A 19,337-nucleotide genomic window follows, 5' to 3' on the forward strand; every position below is an offset into this window, starting at 1 on the left:
TTAAGACTGACTCAACCTACAGTGTGCCCGTGCAAACTGCGGGTAGTCAGTTTTTGTGAGTTTCCTCATGCATGAAAAGGCCACGGCAAACAGTACATCCCGAATGTCCGTTGCAAAGTGAAAGATCTGCGACGTAGAGTCCTATAATCACGGTATTGTTGCTCCATTGGACTCTTCTAGACAAAGCACGCCATCAACGTTTGGGGTAAGAATACACGAAATCGAGTCGTCACTGTCCATGTCCGTTTGCTGAACTAGAACGGGCTGGTGGGTGAGAAGTACGTGTTATACATGGACCCCTGTGGGCGAGTAGTTCAGATTGACCATCCTTATGTGGCCCTGTGGATCCTCATCTATGTGGTGGTTATATGGAGAATGCTGGTAGTTTTTAGAATCGCTCTCGAGATCGTAGTCCCTTCTCGGATTCATTCTCCTGTCCACTCCGCCCACGGCGGCGCCGTACCGGGAGGGGTGGTCGAGGTTTCGCTCAAGCTCCATGTCGCGGCTCCGGCGATCGCGTCCCCGATCGAAGGCCCTCGCAACCTCCAACGTGTCCATACTGTGGATGTCAATGTCTCCATCTGCGGACATTCGCATGTCGACGTCCATATCGAAATCGAGATCCATGTGGGCGCTGATGTCTGTATCTCTACTCAACCTAAGATCACTTCCCATTTGATATCCTCTGTCCCCTTCCACGTCAAGGTCGACAGCCATGCGATGCCGACCAAAGTCGTCCTCATCATCAAAATTGGAGTTCATCGACCTCGGTCGGCGAGGCTCGACATCCTGCACATCGTGATATTCATTTAAGTCATGAATGTCTCCTTCGTCCATGGGCATGGCTCCCTGCAACGGTCTACCGTAGTCGTACTCTCGAGGAGGCGGCGGCAAGGGGGGAGGGGTGGAAGACGGGGGCGGTGGGATGTCGAACACGATGCGGTCATCTTGGAAGGCTGTCGATGACACCACATCAGGCATTAGAGTGAAGTAGGGATGGTCTTCCACGTTGCTATGGTAACTGACCCTGCTCGGATGATACGTCTGGCTGCGATCGATGAAGTTGTTGTGGTTGTTGTCGTTCCGCACGTGGGCGTTGACGTGGGTCTGCATGGGCTCGTGGTGGATACGGTCGTTGATGCGGTCGTAGAAGTTGTCACCCAGCTCGGGCATACTGCGCCGCATTGCGGGTGGCACGTGTCCATTCATCCTCGCCCCATGTTGGTACGGGGCGTGCGTGTGGGGACCGCCGTTACGTCGCATGTCGGCGTGAGGGGACTTTTTGTGCTGGAGCTCTTCGTAGATTCTGTCCGAATTAGACAGAGGTCCCTGGAGGGACTCGTACTTCCGGTCCGGTGAGGTCTCGAAGATGTTATCCTCATAGAGTTGTAACGGTGGCTCCGCCATCTCACCAGTCTTCTTGGTTTTCCTGTAGGAACAAATACCGGCAGGAGGAACAACGGTTAATCACTCGCAGTGAAACATCTCCATCAACATCCATTATAGTGACGCTTTGGGGGTTACGACACAACGATGTTTGAATGCCCAAACCATATTCAATTATCATGTATTGACAAAGAAGTAATCCCCCTTCGGGTGTTTGAAATATATCAGGTAGTTTTCAAGGTTCATAATTATTCTTATTCCACTCGGTAAGAAAACTCACGAATACTGTCATATTCACATCTATCATAGACTTCAGACAATACGAATGAATAATTATGATGAGTTTGTTCACAAAAACCGATAAGTCCATATTTGCCAAATGGAGATATTTGCGATTAAAGGTGAGAAAAATAAAGAGAATAATAAGACATTTTTTGCTTCATTCGACCATAACTTCAAAAATGTACCTTTATATGTAGTGACCAATATATCATTTAAAAGGTATTATTTTGTACTTTATGACAGAGACCGTACTTCAAAATCTTCAAAAATGGACTTATCGGTTTTTGCGAACAAACTCTTCATATGGAATTCTCCATCCCTAAATGCTTCTTTGACTCACAGATTTAGCCCGATTACGTGGCAACATCTTCCGAGAAATACACAAATGATTATTATAAACACACACACAAAAAAAATCAAACACATGGGATTTGATGATTACGAAAGCCTGCCACAAGCTTTTACAACGAAATTAAGACACTCGAAGAGTTATGACTTACTTGCGTTTGGTGAACAGTAGCACCAGGATGAGAATGATGATTAGGATTAACGCCACCAGAGCAGCGGCTGCAATGGGAATGATGATGTCCATTCCTGTAAATTTATAAAGAAAACAAAAAGGAGAAAAACATGACAAACTCAAAATATACATAGTTTCAATATCAGTATCAACGTACTGACACTGACAAACGCAATGGCATGTACAGGTGTATTGCCGTATTATCGTAATGTCCCATCATGCAGCACTGATTAGAGGAAAGACGAAAGAGTAGAGTGTGAATCGGTCAGGAGTTAAAACAAGGACATCGATATTTACTATTGGCTGCCTGTCCACAGTTTGAATCAGGTTAGTCCACTGATAAACCTTGATGCTATAACTTACGGATGAAGAACAATTACAGCATATCCCCACTCTAAGCTAACTGTTTAAACAGTTAATATTTAATCAAATAAGACTCAAGAAGATTCCAGGACAGAAAGGTAAAGAAACAAAGAGAAAAAAAAGAAGAAAATATACCCATAGCTGTTGAAGAGAGAGAGAAAAAAGGGAATAGAAAAGAGAGGGGGGTGAAGAGATTGGATTAAGGCGGAAAATAAAAATGAACAAGGAGGAGAAAATGGCTACAGGGTATTAGCACTTAGGGAGGCTTTTATCTATTAACGCAAACCAACACACCTAGACCGTTATTGGGGTTGCCTGCAGGAGGCGGGGTGATGCTCCCTGTCCCCCCGGGGAGGACCGTTTGACCCGAGGTCCCACCCTGGTTGGGATTGCCTGTCAAAAGCGGCGTGCCGGAGAGTCCTCCTCCACCTCTCGACGTTGAGGGCGTGCTCCGGGATGACTGTGGCAGCTCAGAGCGTGAGATTTCCGTCGCGGGTAGCGGAGCTAAACGTTCGGAAGGAGATGAAAACAACAACATGAATATGAATACAAAATACTTTAATCGCACTTACTCTCTGACGTCATTCTGTATTCTATTCTTAAATGAAAATCAAAACATACCCCTCAAGCTTCTATCTTGTTAGAATAGAACTTGACATCACTCTTACCATTTATATATATATATTTTCAATTTGTTACAGTGCAAGAAGTTCACGAATTGTTCTTTTCTAATGTATGTAATGATTCCGATGCATTGGCTCAACACTCATGTTGCCTATCCTAACAAAAAAGAGCATTCAAAGAGCTACAACACTGTTCTATAATAGGAACATCATTTTGAAGGAAAACGGGCATGAACCATTAGTATGCACATACGTTTTCATTTCGTCATTCGGCAATGGGTAGTCATAAAATGATATTCAATGAAAATATATAAACTGGTCGCTTTTGTTGCTCCTGTCCTGCCGAACCTATTCATACTGATCAATCCGAGAAAATGTAAATCAGTTCTGTCTGGGCAAAAGCCAAATGATTAATCATCGTCATTATTTTTACATTCACTGGTTACTACGTCTTTATCCACTGGCATAAAATGATTGCCAGGGTTATCACCGCAATCAAAATAACTGTCTGACACGAATCCACTGGAAGAGAGATCTGAGTACTTACGATCTCCCTCGAAGATGTCGATGAGTTTGATGTCGTCGATCACGATGTCACTCTGAACGCCATTTCGAATAGCCTCTAGTGATACCTATGGTAAAGTGAATCACGTGTAAATGATCACGAGCAAATGTTCGAGTAGACGTTACACATAGACATAATTATAATCATGGCATGCAACTCCCATAACGCGGATTGCAAACTACGATCATCAGAAACGATGGTGACAGCTTTAGACATATTATTCCTGCATCCATCCACATTTTGTGGGCGGCGACATTCCAATGAATTCTTGGAGAATAATATGGTAATATCTGTAGCCACGTCAAGTGGTCGATTTCTTCTGTTTCACGTTACATAATGAATATTGAATCCATTGTTTTATTCTGTTTCCATGTCACAGTACAAATATTAACGGAGGCATAAAAACAAGGGTCTCTGTTGAAATCATTGAGGGGTTTGCTTACTTACTCCCCTCGATCCACATCACCTAAACTCTTTATAATAACAGGACAATGATAGAAAACAAAAGATCATTCATCATTATTATCACAAATGTTTTTCTATTGTTATTATGCTGTGTTACTGTTTGCATTTGTATTTGATTCATGTCAGTTCACCTTTTTGTTAAATCTTAGTTTTCAATTTGCACTAATTTTGTATTATTTGGATACAAACAATAAAATGAAATGAACTGAAATCATTAGGATTATGATTAAACGTAGAGAAATACAGAATTGGACAAAATTGAACGACTCCAGATAAAGAACATAAGAAACAAAACGAAACGAAGTTACTACGAACAATGAATATAATAATATAGTACGCATAATATATGTGACGGTGCACCTCAAAACGATCATAAAGTCGCACACACTGATTTTGCGTGAGGACTGAAAATAAGTGAAATTGGTCAACCTACACGAACTTGACTTTTTCATATTTTCTGAAAGAGCGGGTCTTCTTTTACATTATGCTAAAATTTGGTATCATAAAACGGGCAGGAAAGTGTGTTTTTTTAGCAGTTTATCTCGAACATTTTTGGTGAGAATAGTGTGATAAGGTGTGTCTTTAGAATCGTTTTTTCATTTCTGAAAAACCTTGTCCACACTCTTCACTTTCAACTCTAATAACTTTTAAAAGGATAGTGCTATTGATTTGAAAGTTAGCATTAATTATGGACAGAATGTGTTAATGAGGCATGCTTAATTTCAGTTTAATCTGATAATCCCTTCATTGTTGTTACTCTGGTGGTTTACTTCCTGTTTTTTGTCCCATTCATCGCACAGCCAACACGGTTTGGTAAAGATTAAGCGCTTGAATAGGCACTGTACTTCAGAGCCTCTTTTCTCAGTTCACATTTTTCCTGAGTTTGTGCTTTCTTTCCAATATTTAGATAGGTTAGGAGAGTCCATTTGATTTGAGTTATACATCATTTTAAAGCTTAAAGTCTGCTCTTTCAGAATATGGTCTTAACTAAAAATTCATGTCTGGCGACTTTTTGTTTGTTTTGAGGTGCAGGGTCACATATTTATTACCTTAACTGGCTCGCCGGAGCACTCCAGTGGTACGACCACCTGGTGCCAACTTTCGCCCTGGTTGCCGTCCACCGACCACGTCCGGTTGTACTCCCCGTCGCACAGCAGGTACACGCTCAGTGTGCCCATGTTGTTGCGGGCCCCGTACCCGTCGTACATGTGGTAGGCGAAGCTGAGCTCGCCCTGGCCCATGCGGAAGCGGCGCGGGTCCATCGGGAGCGTGATGACAGCCCTGTAGCCCTGGCGAACACCGGGCGCGTTGGCGTTGATGAAAAAATATTTGCCTAGGGAAGAAATTAAAAAATCAAATTAAACAATTCAAAGGAGACGTTTTCTTATCAAAAAGCGTTATGATTAGTAATCTATAATATCCACGCCTAGATGAGGGAGGGTGCGAGAAAAGTCGAGAACTTTAAAGAGTAAATTATCAGAGTTTGAGCGTCAACGAGTCATATTAATGTAATATTGCTCTCTTGTGGGGATTTAGAAATGGCAGCCAAGGTCATGATAATAGTGCCTTATTGTCCGTAGTAGCCATGAATATATTTGCTTCAGAGGTCTAATAAACTACACCATATTTTACGATGTGCTCCCAATCAGTCCAGAGAAGTCTTTCCTTCCGGAAGAGAAAAGAAAGAAAATCTGTGTCAAAGAACAGCAATGACTTTCGCAGTCAACTCGAGTTATAGACACTTGTCTCACTTACATGCGTTTAACTTGTATTTCACTCTTTATTAATTTCAGCACCCGAAAAATATCATGTAAAGCCAAACATCATGTCAAACTAGTAAAGTCCCTGGTGACGAACTCTTGATATTTCATCGATATCATGATTATTTCTTGGATGGCGGTATAGTCGATATACCAATTCAACTGATCGTATTCACTGTCACACTTCCTAAAAACACGATATTTTCGCTTCATGCAATTTTCACGAATTGGAGCCCACGGCCTTTTTCGCGGCATGAAATTTTCGCGAGTTGCCTCTATTATTCAATGCATATAGTGTAGACAAGAACTTTCGCGTGCATTTTAAATTCGCGAATATTGGCTCTCGCGAAATTCGCGAAATCAAAATGCAGGCGAACATGCCTCGTTTTACGGTATTTAGTCTCACTGCTGCTGCACTCCGTCATTATGTTACACGATATCGTCATTTGTTATTAGCATTATTATGTTTATTGTTACCACTATCATCAATAATACTATCCTTTCACTACGCATTATTTTTTTTTTCTATTCTATAGCTTTTTTCGTCTTGCCTACTACTATCACTACTATTATCCTCATCATCGTTGCTATCATTATCATTATGTATTACCATTTTTAGTAGTAGCAGCAGTAGCAGTAGTAGTAGGCCTACATGTAGTAATAGTAGTAGTAGCAGAAGTAGTAGTAGTTGTAGTAGTAGTAGTAGTAGTAGTAGTAGTAATAGTAGTAGTAGTAATAGTAGCAGAAGAAGAAGTAGTAGCAGAAATAGCAGCAACAGCAGTAGAAGTAGTAGTAGTAGTAGCACTGGTAGAACTTTTGTTGTTGTTGTTTTAAAGAACGAAAGAAGAGAGAGAGAGAAATGGGGCCCTATACAAATAATTTGCCCTGGTAGAACCAATAGGAGCCTCAGCAGCATTGGTAGTAAAAATGATATTGATGACGCATCACATATTGTGTGACGCGTCATCATGAAAGCCGTTTTTGGCAGGAAAAGTGTTTTTTTTTTCCTTTGGTTTCGGCAGATCCGAATTCATTAGATGCTAAGCTTTGAATTGATAACATCTAATTTTCCCTAGTTTTCATTACACGAAAATATTATTTAGAATCAAAAATTACAAAACTGTAAAGGTTGTATTGCCATATAGCGATCTAGCGATCCACGTCCCACAAGCTTTGCTTTTCAGTGGATCACTGAATTCCATAATTGAATTTATTTTCCGCATGCCCACGAAATATATATGCATTGTTCCTCCTAATTATTGTTGTTGTTATATAACTTATCTTGTATACTACATGAATCTTCTGCAAATGTTTAAACGATATCATTTTATGACATGTATACTTTGTACTATGTTTTGATTTTCGTTAATTGGAAATAAACTATGATTGAATTGAATTGAAATCAGCTTTACACGCATTTTGCTTCCTTTTAAGATCTCCAACCCCACTGGGTTAATGACTTGTGATGACATACCATGTAAGTATTATCATTATCATTATTACTATTATGAGTAATATGATTTATTAATGTCGTCATAGTCATGTCCATAAAAAGCCGCGATACCAATATCACCATAATTCAGTATTCTACGGCTATTTCTCTTTTCTTTTTCTTTTTTGTATCATTATCGCATCAAACAACTTATCAAACTTTGAACAATCACAGACGGGAAGAATAGTGCTCACCAGTGCCATTTTTGAAGGTATGATCGACCTCCGGCCCTGTGCCCCACTCTCCCTGCCATCCGTGCCCGACTTCGAAGTCCATCTCATCGTTGCGTTCTTGTATGATGGCGTTTGCGCAGTCATTCTCGAAGTTGCAGAAGAAGAGCACTGTACATGGAAAATAAAAAAATCAAAGTGAACGAGAGAATACGGTAAGATGATAATGGTGAATGACATCACAGTAATGAAGTGAACAATTGCAATCGACATTCTACAAAGGAGAAACCTTGAATAAAGTTAAATGATACACCCTCACTGGTTAGCTCAAATGCGTTGAGGAATTGCCGAGTATCTTATCGCTTTCTACGATAAAATTCTACAGAGCAGTTTGTAGGAGTTGAGGCGGGATATAAAGTACAGAGTCCTTCATTATTATGTCAGAGCGCCACCTTGCGTCATCTACGCATCATGTTTTCATCGTCATTGGTTACCCTACCCGTGGATCTACATGCCCTGCCAAATACTGTGTACCACGAATTATCTTCGTGGCGTGATGATGGCGAACGCAACATTAACAAGTGGACGGGGATGCTGCAATTCCCTCACGGATACGCCTGGGGAATATTGAAAGACTTGCAAGTCTTTTCTCATTCCCCCTGAGCTTATTGAGATGGTTCGGAATTTGATTATATCTGCGACTGCAACTGTTTGAAAGAGAAGCGCACAAAAGCTCTCTCAATCTCCCAATTAAAGCGCCTAGCTCGCTGCGTGGTGTCATTTGTAATGCTTCAGTCGACACCATCTCGAACGCATTACGCGTCACTCTCTGCATCATTCCAGTGGTGAAGAAAGGTAAGATGAATACTATTATGATGGAACCATGCCCACACAACATACACAAAAATTCTTTCCAATGGACGCAATCACACGCACACAACATTGCCTAATGCATTGTCATCACTTTCGCGCTCCAGCCTGCATGGAAAAATGGCCTTCTTCACAGACTCCACAAACGGAGCTCAATCGTCAAGAGTGAAAAAAAAATCTTTTCCCGGTGGCTTGAAGAAATACTAAATAACCATAAGTGGCAATCTAATGATTGTCGTATACTACGTATATGTACTTGCAATGATGGAAAGTTCATGCCTGTGTATACAGAGTAATTACACACAAATATCATTTGAATTGAGAAATGCCGCCAACGCATATTCCGCTCAAACACACACAAGAAGAAGCTTAGTTTAAACAGTCAAATAAACATATGAATGTATGTATAAATGAATACGACATCATGATCTCCTCCAGGTTTATATGCTCATACGAAAACAAACTGCAGTGAGTTACCAATTTGTTTACCTTTGTGAGACTGATATCACTATCTAATAAAGAAGCATAATCAAACTTAAGATTAATATTATTTCCCCAAGGTTCTGATTTATAGATTAATGTTCATTGTGTAACTTATGGTCGCTTTTCCTCTGCCCACTCAGATTAGCTATAAAAGATAATAATACTGGCAGTATTCCTGATATAGACGACGGCACCTATATCCATCATCCATCGCCAATACATTTGACGTCAGGCGATACTATCCATCCACCCAAACACAGCCAAGCCGCATTATTGACGGACCCCGAGTTGCTATGGCAACGAGAGGACGCACCCTCAATGCACCCGACAAGCAGAAGTAATGTTCTGATATGTGATATTAACTGAGGACATTATTGCCGCCAAAACTATAAAGGTTATCGGGAGTAAATATAGAGAACGATGCGGTTGTTGTGATTCGCAAGACAAAGAATGAAATAAAATAAAATTCATATACGTTTTTTTTTTTCACTTTGTCTCTTTTACTCAACATTGAACATGGATAGTTAGTGAGGTAGAAGGTTATGAAGTATAAAACCACTTGGCATACCAGCACTATTTTTGGACAACATTTAGGGGCCTATAAATGTTGATATTAATCTACCTCTCCTCTCTTTTTTTTTTCTCTCTCTCTCTTCCTTCTCCTTTCATCTCCTCTTTTCTTTCCGTCTTCTTTAATTGGCAGTCTGTACCCGTAGTCATGGCAACAACTCTCGTTTTTTTTTCCCCATTTTACAGCGCACAAAGAAGCCCTCAGTGACCTGAAGGATTTCTTTTCTTTTCCCACTGCAAAGAGCAAGGAACGGAATGGGAAAGGTAAAGGGTAAAAGTAAATTCATGTCTCCACCCCCTCATAAACAGGAGAAAAATAACAAAGGTTCCCCCCCCCTTTTTTTTTTAAAGAATACCAGTCGAGACGTCAGATTTGACGATCATAAATAATAATTGCAAAGATCCCCGAGGCCCAAAAATAAGAGAGAAGGTGGAAATGAACAAAAAAAAAAAAGAAGTGAAAGACACTGGAAGTAATGAAAAAAGTCATAATTTAGAGGGAGTTACCTGAACAACCTGCGAAAACCTCGCAAGCAGGGGAAAGGGACAAAGGAGGTGGAGGGGGTAGGGGAAGATGGAGGAAAATAGAGGTGGCAAATTGGCATTAAAAAAAAAGAGGGGAGAAGATTTTCAAAATGATGAGGACCAAGGTTTTACGCACTTCGTGTTTTTCACAGTTTTCCGTCAAATGTATCACTGTCTGCCACAGGCCTTGTCACCGGCGTGATTGAGGACTCGGGCCCAGGCTTCAACGCTGAGGTCGCAATAACAATATCACATTAGTTTTTTAAGAGTGTTGTTTCATTCCGGGGCGCTGGCATAGGGTTGGGGTTAATCAGGTCCTTTACGCCTTGCCAGGTATAACCTCCCCCATCCCCTCCCTCTTTGCCCCCTCTGCAGCTTTCGAATCTTTTGTTCCCCGCGCATTTTAAGTTAATTATGGCGTGGAATAGCGAGACCATTACCTCCCCCTCGGCGGAACTGGGCTGTTGTGACAGCATGATGTATAAAGTTGTCCGCTTCATAAGTATTCGTGAACGTTAAATATGTTAAATGGCTTTGTCCCGGACCACATTGAGCGATTTCTTTATTTCTTTCCTTCAATTCTCCTTCTCTCTCTTTTCATTTATTTTCCTTTTTCTTTTTTTTTCTTTTTTTTTTTTTGGGGGGGGGGGGAGGTAGAGAATCGTTTGGACAATCATTGGATATTACTTCTTCCTTTATTAGAATGCGCCTCTGGATGTGGATCCAGGTCTAGTGAGTTGCATTCGCTTCGTCTTGACCTGAGAATATCCTTTAATAATAATCCAAAAACTGTAACAAGGAAGCAACAAAACCCATGAAAAAAGAAAGTGCTTTATAGTTCAAAATTAGATGGACTCCATAATGCAATGATTACAAACAAACAAAAAGAGATTAAACGTGATACATGTAGTTGGCCTCATATGTGATAACTATTTATTTACTGACCGTCTCGCCCACTGTTTGTTGAAACTATTACAGCCGAAATCAAAGCATTAACAAACAAATTAGGAGGTCGTTTCCTCTTTAGGATATAATCGCCCTACACGAACGGGTACTCACGCCCCGTGCTCGCAAGCGCGCACTCGAGAACTGGATTACTGGACAGTTCGTGCCATTGAGAACGACACGACGTTCGCCCACAAAGCCGTTGTTTCATCAGGCCAACACGGAATTGCGCCCGCAGCGGTAATTGTTCCAGACGTCTTTATTGATAAAATCATTTCTCATCGCATTCGGCTTTGCTTTCGACAAAATTGAATCAGGCATCGTTAGGGGAAAGGGGAGCGAGAGAGAAAAAGAAAAATGCTAGAAGTTCAAGCGAGCCGACAAGCCGAAGAAATACAGAAGAGCGTCAATGCAGAATAATAATCATAATTCGGATTAATCCTCGTGTCTGTCAGGGTGGATGAATGGAACCCACAAAGGAGACGTTATTAGAAATGAACTTATTAATTTGATATTCGTCAGGTGGACGACTCCATTTGCAATGCGGATCTAGAACACGTCGTTGATTACGGAGAGCTCAGCTGCCCGCCGTTCATTCAAGACATCGGTGTTCGTTAGCTATATCAATTGTGCGTGTGAGAGATAGAATGTCGTTCAGTGAATTGGCACTGCTATCATATCAATGATTTCAAGCGCGAGACAAGAGATTCTGGCTGCAAGTTAGACCTTACAGGAGAAACTCTCCTAGCCATTATACATTTCCTAGCAGGTGACTAGAATAAGTCTCGAATAAGACCCTCGACGTGCAAAATGAGTCTAAGCCGTAGGACCCGTACTTAAAGGCATAATTTACCATTTGCAGATGAAACAAAAACCCAGCACTAGTGCTTTAAAATTGTTCTAAAATGTGAGTTAGGGATAGAAACAACCACTGTAAAAAATTGAATAAGTAAATCGATGTTAAGTATTGTTAAATTCACAAAATGTGAACAATAGTTATAATAAAAATGTTTCCAGACTAAACCGTTTACAGTTATGGTTTATTGAGAAAAAATACTGATATCTCCTTATATTTTAGGTTTTATTACGAAAATTGTATATGGCAGGATGTTTTGTGATACAACCTACCTACACATATGCATAAAATGTGACATCTTGAACATTTTAAAAATCACTACTCCCAAAGGTAAACAGGACCTTTAAGGGTAAAGTTAAATCTAGGAAGTAGACAGGGTTTGGTTTCGTAGCAGGCTTGACAGGACGCGGAGATACACAAACGAAAAGAAGAAAAAAAAAAGGAAAAAGAGGGAGCTTAACGACGAAAAAATACAAAAAAAACAAACAAACAAACAGAGTACAAACTACAATTATTATGTATTTCAAGATAGGCAGATGGGGTCTATACGTAAAGGAAATAGAGAGACGGAAAGACAGACAGAGAATAGAGCACATCCATTCAGAATATGGAACATCGTCAGTGGCAACGCATATAACTTCGATAGTTCAAATATACACGACAGCGGTACACAAGTACAGAGAAAACAAATACTTCTTCATTTTGACAACGTCTGACGTCTCTTTCTGAAGGACTTTACCATGGGTTATTTTTCAAAAACTTCACCAAACTCAGCGGGGCGGCAGAACACGGCCGCTTCCCTGCTACTCGAAATCCCACCGAGATCTCCGGCCGGATCGGACCGGCCCCGGCCGTACACCCCCACGAGTCTTTTCGATATCGTGTGTGCGACAGAATCAACATTAGACGGCCGAGTGCATGCACTTGAAAACTGGGGACGCTCATTGACGGAAGTGGATGCCAAAATGGAAAAAAAAAAAAAAATCCTGTTGCGTCGTATTCTTCGATCTGAAATCAGGAAAAAATGGTATAAATTTGTTTGCTTTGAGTTATGATTTTCTCCTCCTTTTTCTTCCTCCTCCTCCATGTCCTCTCCTCCTTCCTCTCTTCGATCATTCTACCTTTATCCTTCCCTCAATCTGCATGTTCCGCTCACTCTAATGTAGATGACAATTCTCTTTTTCCCCCGCTGTAATAGTTCTACCTTTTATTCTCTTCACTATTCTTCACCCTGTAATGTCGACTCTCTCTTTGTGAAGGATGATCGTAATTCTTCATCTCTTCTTTTCACATACTTATTTTTCCCAAAATGTTCATCTTATTTCAGAATATCAGTATAATGGTAGAATGTTGTGAATAGAATATGGTTCGTCAGCCCCACTTGCTGAGTTGACAATTATATTATGGAATCTGTGCACAAGTGACGTACCAAACTGGACTAATGGCGACGTCGAAATACGTATTAGGCTCAAAATGTGCTCTATATAGGCAAGCGCGGTGTACACAATTCCCTATCTCTTCTTTGTAGTCCTTAAATCATTCTCTATTACAGTCCTACAAGATCTACGGGGCATGACGGGCTTCCCTTCAAAGAAATCGGTATGAATTCAAAAGGTAATCCCCGCCATCGGAATCCGATCTCCAGCCAGGGTCGTACAGCTCAGTACAGGACAAGCCACAAAGTGGCACTGGGGTGTTTTTTTTTCCCTCTTGTGCCATGCAATTTGACCAACCTAAATCCTGTGACTTTTTGTGGATACAAAGGAGGTGGAAAACGGAATAAGGGTAACATGTTTTGCACAGAGTGCGGCTGAACACTTTAACTTTGAATACGCATCTCACGGGCATTGGCAATATCAATGACTAATTGTTTTGGAGTAGTATATCCCTGCAGTCAATTCAAAGGTGAATCGGTTGAATCTGTGGGAGTCAACTCTCAACAAAAACAATAATAACAGAAATAGTGCCGAGGAGACACACAGATGATAACATTAATAATGTGCGAAGAGTGGACTGAAATGAATATTTATCCAATTCTTTGGGGAATCTGGGAAAGTCCACAGCACAACAGAAGTAGCCAGTACGCTGCTTAATAATATTGCTTCATGCGACATGCAGCACGAAGACAAAGAACGATATAGGCCTACATGATAACATAGGGCCTACCATGTAGGCCCTACGTGGTTCTTTCATGCAGTACACATGTATGGAAGCATGAAGCATGTTAAAGCAGCCTACTGGTTACTGCTTTGTGCTGTGGACTGCTAGCGGTAACGCCCCAGCACATGCCTACATAATTACGGAAAAAAAGATGTCACTGTAGACGCCATAACAAGACTGATACTTTTAGTACTGGAGGGGGGTGTGAGATTATGAAACATAGAAAAGATAAAGAAACGACTAACACATGACCTATTATAAAGCCCATCAGATGAATCCAGAGTGATAAGCGTACCAGATGGTAACAGATAGACCCTGGACATTCTTTTGACATTATCCTTTTCCACCCCACTGCACCATGGACCCATCCATGACTGCACTAATCGGATTGGAGCTCAAACCCCGGCTGGCACGAAAAAAAAAGAAGAGTAAAAAAGGTATTTGTGGCTTTCCATTGTCTGAAAACAAGACTGCCGTAAACGCTGCAAATCTCCCAAAATATTAGACACCGCGGACAGACAAACACAACGCAACAAGTGTCTTTCATAAAGATGAAAAAGAGGACGGGAAAAAAAGCAGTAAACTTGTTTATTCCGGGGCAGGCAATCAGGGGACACTTCAGTTTGTCACGGCACAGTTCTTTCAGAAAATAAGTCATTTTATCATGGAATCGCGATGGTTCCATTTTGCGGTCAATAGGGATGGATTGTGTCTTATTATTGCCCTCTTTTCAGCTCACGATTGCTTTTGTTCACCTTTTCCAAAGGATAGACATTGCGGTCAAAGAAAGAGAAATGATAAAAATCAAACAAAATGCAATACACATCACAGATGGCGGTTGTAGAGATTTCAGAGAATCAAACGGCCTACTATCTAACCCCTCCAATACAATTATATACAGAGTTCATAATAAGTTTGTTCCATTACCTACGAAGTGCGTCCTATCCGTAGTTAGCGACTTGGTCGATATCTCACATCGTATTGGCAAGGGGACTGTGTTGTGGTATCATCATTATTATATTCTACATATTGTGCTGTATCAGTAATATACACGTGCGTGATATGTGATGTTCTGACACTATGATGAAATTATGATATTTTGTAGTCATGTGAATGATATGCGACAGACAAAATGGAGTGTGGTAATGCACAAACGAGAAGTCACATTGTGTAAAATAAAGAAAAAAAAACAATAACAATGTTGGTCATTTTTTCATGTCTGCAAACATTTTCAACTGAGACACTGACATCTTATGAACACGAGAGCTCACACACAGTCATTTTCGCCATGTAGTATCTAATGATGGAGCTACAGTATCCGTGATCTACCCTAACCACGGCGATTACAAACGCACCCCACCTCCAACCCATCATAAAGACGGAAAAACAAAAACAATGTTGGGGTCACTGAACTCGAATTTCATTGACAAGTATCACATCCCCTCATCACCCCCCCCCCCCACCCTCTTCAACACACACTCTCACGAGCACATGTTTCGCTCTCTGAAACAACATCGAACGTCGCTGCCTATCATCATGGACCTAGTCCATGCTATCATCAAGGTAACGGCACAAAAATAACACCGAATCTACCAATCACGGCAACGCGGGTGCACAACGTCAGAGTTAAAGGAAGAGAAAAAAAAATGTGACGGAGGAGGATGAGGAGGAGATGAAAGAAAAGATGAGTTGTGAGATGAAAGAAGTAAAAGAGAGGCAAGACGAGATGATGAGAAGACATGATGGTGAGATGGAAGGAGGAGGAAAATGAAGAGAAGAAGACCAGGATGAGAGGAAAGAGAGAAGAAAACATAAAGTGTGAAAATGAACTTAGAGAAGAAAGCATCACGGGGCGTAAGGGTAACTAAAAGAGAATACGTGTATTCAAGAAAGTTTACCAGGAAAAGGACGGTGCATTCTTACAAGAGAAAAAAAACTACCATATGGGAAAAACACTAAGGATATGATGGAAAATAAATGCGGAAAATTAAAGAAGTTTAGGGACGGGCAAATGATAAACTGAGAAAGAGAAATGATTTGTTCATGACCGTAACTGAATCCTTTTTAGCAATTTCAACCATCACGAGGTTCTTTAAAACCATGAAAATCTATGAGAGAAGGGGTCACTGAACTGGCAAGAGGAAATTTATGATGTCAATTTCTGCTAGGGGAAAGGACAATCGAAGAGACAAACACACAAGTACAACAGTACACACACACACATACACACTCACCAAAAAGAAACCAAAAATGTAAACGAAAATAAAATCAGAAGGAGAGGAAGAAACCCAGTCTTTAGAGGGCTTACGTTTGTGGGTGGTACGGAACTTCTGGGATTGGTGACGCAAGCGCGGTAGATAATGATAAGCTAAAGCAGATCCATGCTTTAACTGTATCCTCTAAAATGTTTTTGTTACTGAGAACGGCGGAAATCATTTAAGCACAGATTTCTCGGTAGTAGAAGGAATCTTTCTTTTTTTCCGGTGACACGATTAAGCCCTATACTCCTTCAGTTTGATGCATTATATCTTAATAAGTAACCATCGAATGAATATTTCAGATACGCATCGTAATCATAAAGATTGATTCGTAAATGCCATGGAAAATGACAGCCACAATACTCAAACGACAGTGGTTCTTGGTAGCACGTTCAATAGAGATATCACAGCAATTTGTCATTATCATTCGCTTGTGTGATTCAATTTATCGCCACTGAAAGACACAGCGAGCAAGCTGAGTACTATAGGCCGACATGTTATAAGTCAGGAAAAGTACGATTAATCTATACATATCAATATTCAGTGTGTTCTTACAGAAGAGATGACGGAGGGTGGTTCCACAGTATTCTACATGGCTAAAACACTGTAACACCCTAACACTCATCAAATCTCTTGGGAAAATAATTATATAAAACTAGTTTTCCGGTCAATTGACACCATTATTATTATACTTACAGCGACCAGGAGGGCGGCCATCGTCCATGCCTCTCATATTTATTCCTTAAATCTGACAAAAACAGAAGGTATCTCCACAGACTTCTATCTTTCCCTGACGACAGGCGATTAGTTGATCCCTGATACAATCTCAAAACAGGATAATAATACTCCGCAAGTTTCTTAAGTGGTCACGATCTCGAGCGCTCCAGGTGACGAGCACCGTGCATGTTTGGTACCAGCAGAAGTCAGCACCAAGCGCGCTTAAGCTGCTCGGTTTGTCTGAAAACTTTGGCTGCCAAAATGTTTATATATAAGTCTCTTCATTCAACGAGGCTCTTACAGGGATTATCTATTGATCAGACAAAAGGATCTGTCTATAAAGACCAGCCTCTAAATAATATTGTGGAACAGGGGGTAATGCAGAGGAGTGCACAAACAATGAAGCACGTCCACCGCTCACTGGGCATAAGGAATGAGCCGAATTCATACGCCAGTCTCGGCGGCCTTTTCAACAACTGAAGAGGAAACTTCGCACAAAACAGAAAATGCATTCAACAAAACTCATGGCAGGGTGGGGGGGGGGGGGGGGAATCATAGCATAGCTAAATATAAATCCATTTATGGAGCTAAAGATCAGTTTCTCTCACCTTCGACACATTTCTAAGGTGACAAAGACATCTATGTTATTGAATGCTCTCTCCTAAGCTCTCTGTCCCAAGATTTCTACTTCGTAACTTCTTGACGCTCTGATCTGTTTCAATCAGTTTGTCCCCTACGAGAAAACGGAGACTGCTCTATTATTTTTAAGGGTAGCACCTCATATTTATCAAAGAGGTTCTTTATATACGACCATAGTTATTATCTCCCCCTATCAGTGTTTCTGTGTCTACTTCTCTTTAACCATCTCAAAATCATTGAATAATAAGTTTATCACAAAGGAGAAGAGGGAGAAGAAGAAAAATTCCGACTCGATTTCTTCTAAACAATCCACGCGTGCTTTATCAAGTTGAGCTCCGATATCTCCGTCGGGAATACGCGACATTCTTACGAAGTTTGTACTCCGATGGTATTTTAATTGTGCACTCCGTAGAAAGCCGAGCATAAATCAATGTCACGGAGCAACCGCTCTATCACCACATGCTCCTCAGAGCGCCGACTGACTATCAAAACAAAATAATCTCACATTCTGAGGGCATTATCAGCACCTTTTGGTCATTTTATCGCCAACATTCTGCGGCAATTACGAATTTGATCGCCCCCTGATTTACGATGGTCATAAAATGACGACCAAACAGTAACAAAAATCGAGGGATAGGTGGCGAAATATGGAGTTGACGAGGGTGGTCCGCCGCTAGTCCATGCTAGTGGTCACTTGGCCGTGCCCTGAACTTTATTTCTCGTAGGATGCAGATAGATTATTACAAAGGGGCTAATCACGGCAAAGCCACAAACGGCAACAAAGTCCTTGCCGACTCCTTAACAATAGTACGATTTTACGTCATTCGCGTACAATCATGTCAGAAAAGGGTGCGATTACCTGTGTTTGATCAACCGAATATAACATCCAAAAAGGGCACGGCGCAACGTCCATGAAAGCTTTGTATATTGTTGGTCTGATGCATTTGCAAACTATACACACGCATAAACAATGGAGAAATTTAATCCCACCTACGCTGATGAATACATTTCAGATTGGTCAGCTCATTATTACGCAAGGCGCTAAGAACGTAAACACTACGTCATAACAAAATGACTGCGTTGATTATCCCTACACGGATCACTTAAACACAGATTCGAAAGGAAAAGAAAAGATGATATTAATCGAAATAGAAAATACATTCATATAAAGACAGTACTTGTAAACACACCTAATAAACATTCATATACGAACAGAAACACACAAACGCATTCCTTCCCATCATCTTTTCATATTTTGTTTGTTTTAATTATCATTGTTTCCTTCAGGAGTCCAATCCTAAGATGTGTCAGTGGCACACTAGCGATGCATGATACACACATTTTCTTGAAGTCTGTTTGAAACGTTTGTGTCCATTGGGTACAAAGAGACAATAGAAAGGCCTACTCTAGAAAGATAGCCACATTCGCCTTTCCATAACACCTTCCAAATACACCTGCTACAAAAAGAGGGGACAAAATAGACATCCAGAATGCCTCCGCATTTTTAACAGCCATCATAAACAAGAGATTAAGCCGACTGCCGGTGTAACAAGTATTTGGTAAATATTTGCGGACGATGACACTGCCCATTTTAGCAGCGGTCAGGACAGGTCGTTCCACCTAAAACGTTATAACATATCACACCTCTCAATAGGTCGTAGTGTCTCTCACCATGTGGCCATGTTAAC

The 19,337-nt window shown here is 40.9% G+C and overlaps 1 protein-coding gene across 1 annotated transcript in view; it reads right to left on the reverse strand.

Moving 5' to 3' along the window:
• Positions 1–277: 277 nt before the first annotated feature.
• LOC139735919 (uncharacterized) overlaps positions 278–19,337 on the reverse strand; it is a 118,751-nt gene continuing 99,691 nt past the window's right edge. Inside the window, exons 2-7 of the mRNA XM_071646673.1 lie at positions 7,651–7,797; positions 5,254–5,537; positions 3,722–3,806; positions 2,846–3,055; positions 2,169–2,262; positions 278–1,429 (exon numbers count right to left, since the gene is read on the reverse strand). Coding sequence (XP_071502774.1) covers positions 286–1,429; positions 2,169–2,262; positions 2,846–3,055; positions 3,722–3,806; positions 5,254–5,537; positions 7,651–7,797 — 1,964 coding nt within the window. The 3' untranslated portion in view covers positions 278–285. The remainder of the gene's footprint in view (positions 1,430–2,168; positions 2,263–2,845; positions 3,056–3,721; positions 3,807–5,253; positions 5,538–7,650; positions 7,798–19,337) is intronic.

Source organism: Diadema antillarum, unplaced genomic scaffold (assembly GCF_040938485.1).
Source record: "Diadema antillarum isolate AM-2024a unplaced genomic scaffold, OU_Dant_1.0 seq00000606_RagTag, whole genome shotgun sequence".
Lineage (NCBI taxonomy): Eukaryota > Metazoa > Echinodermata > Echinoidea > Diadematoida > Diadematidae > Diadema > Diadema antillarum.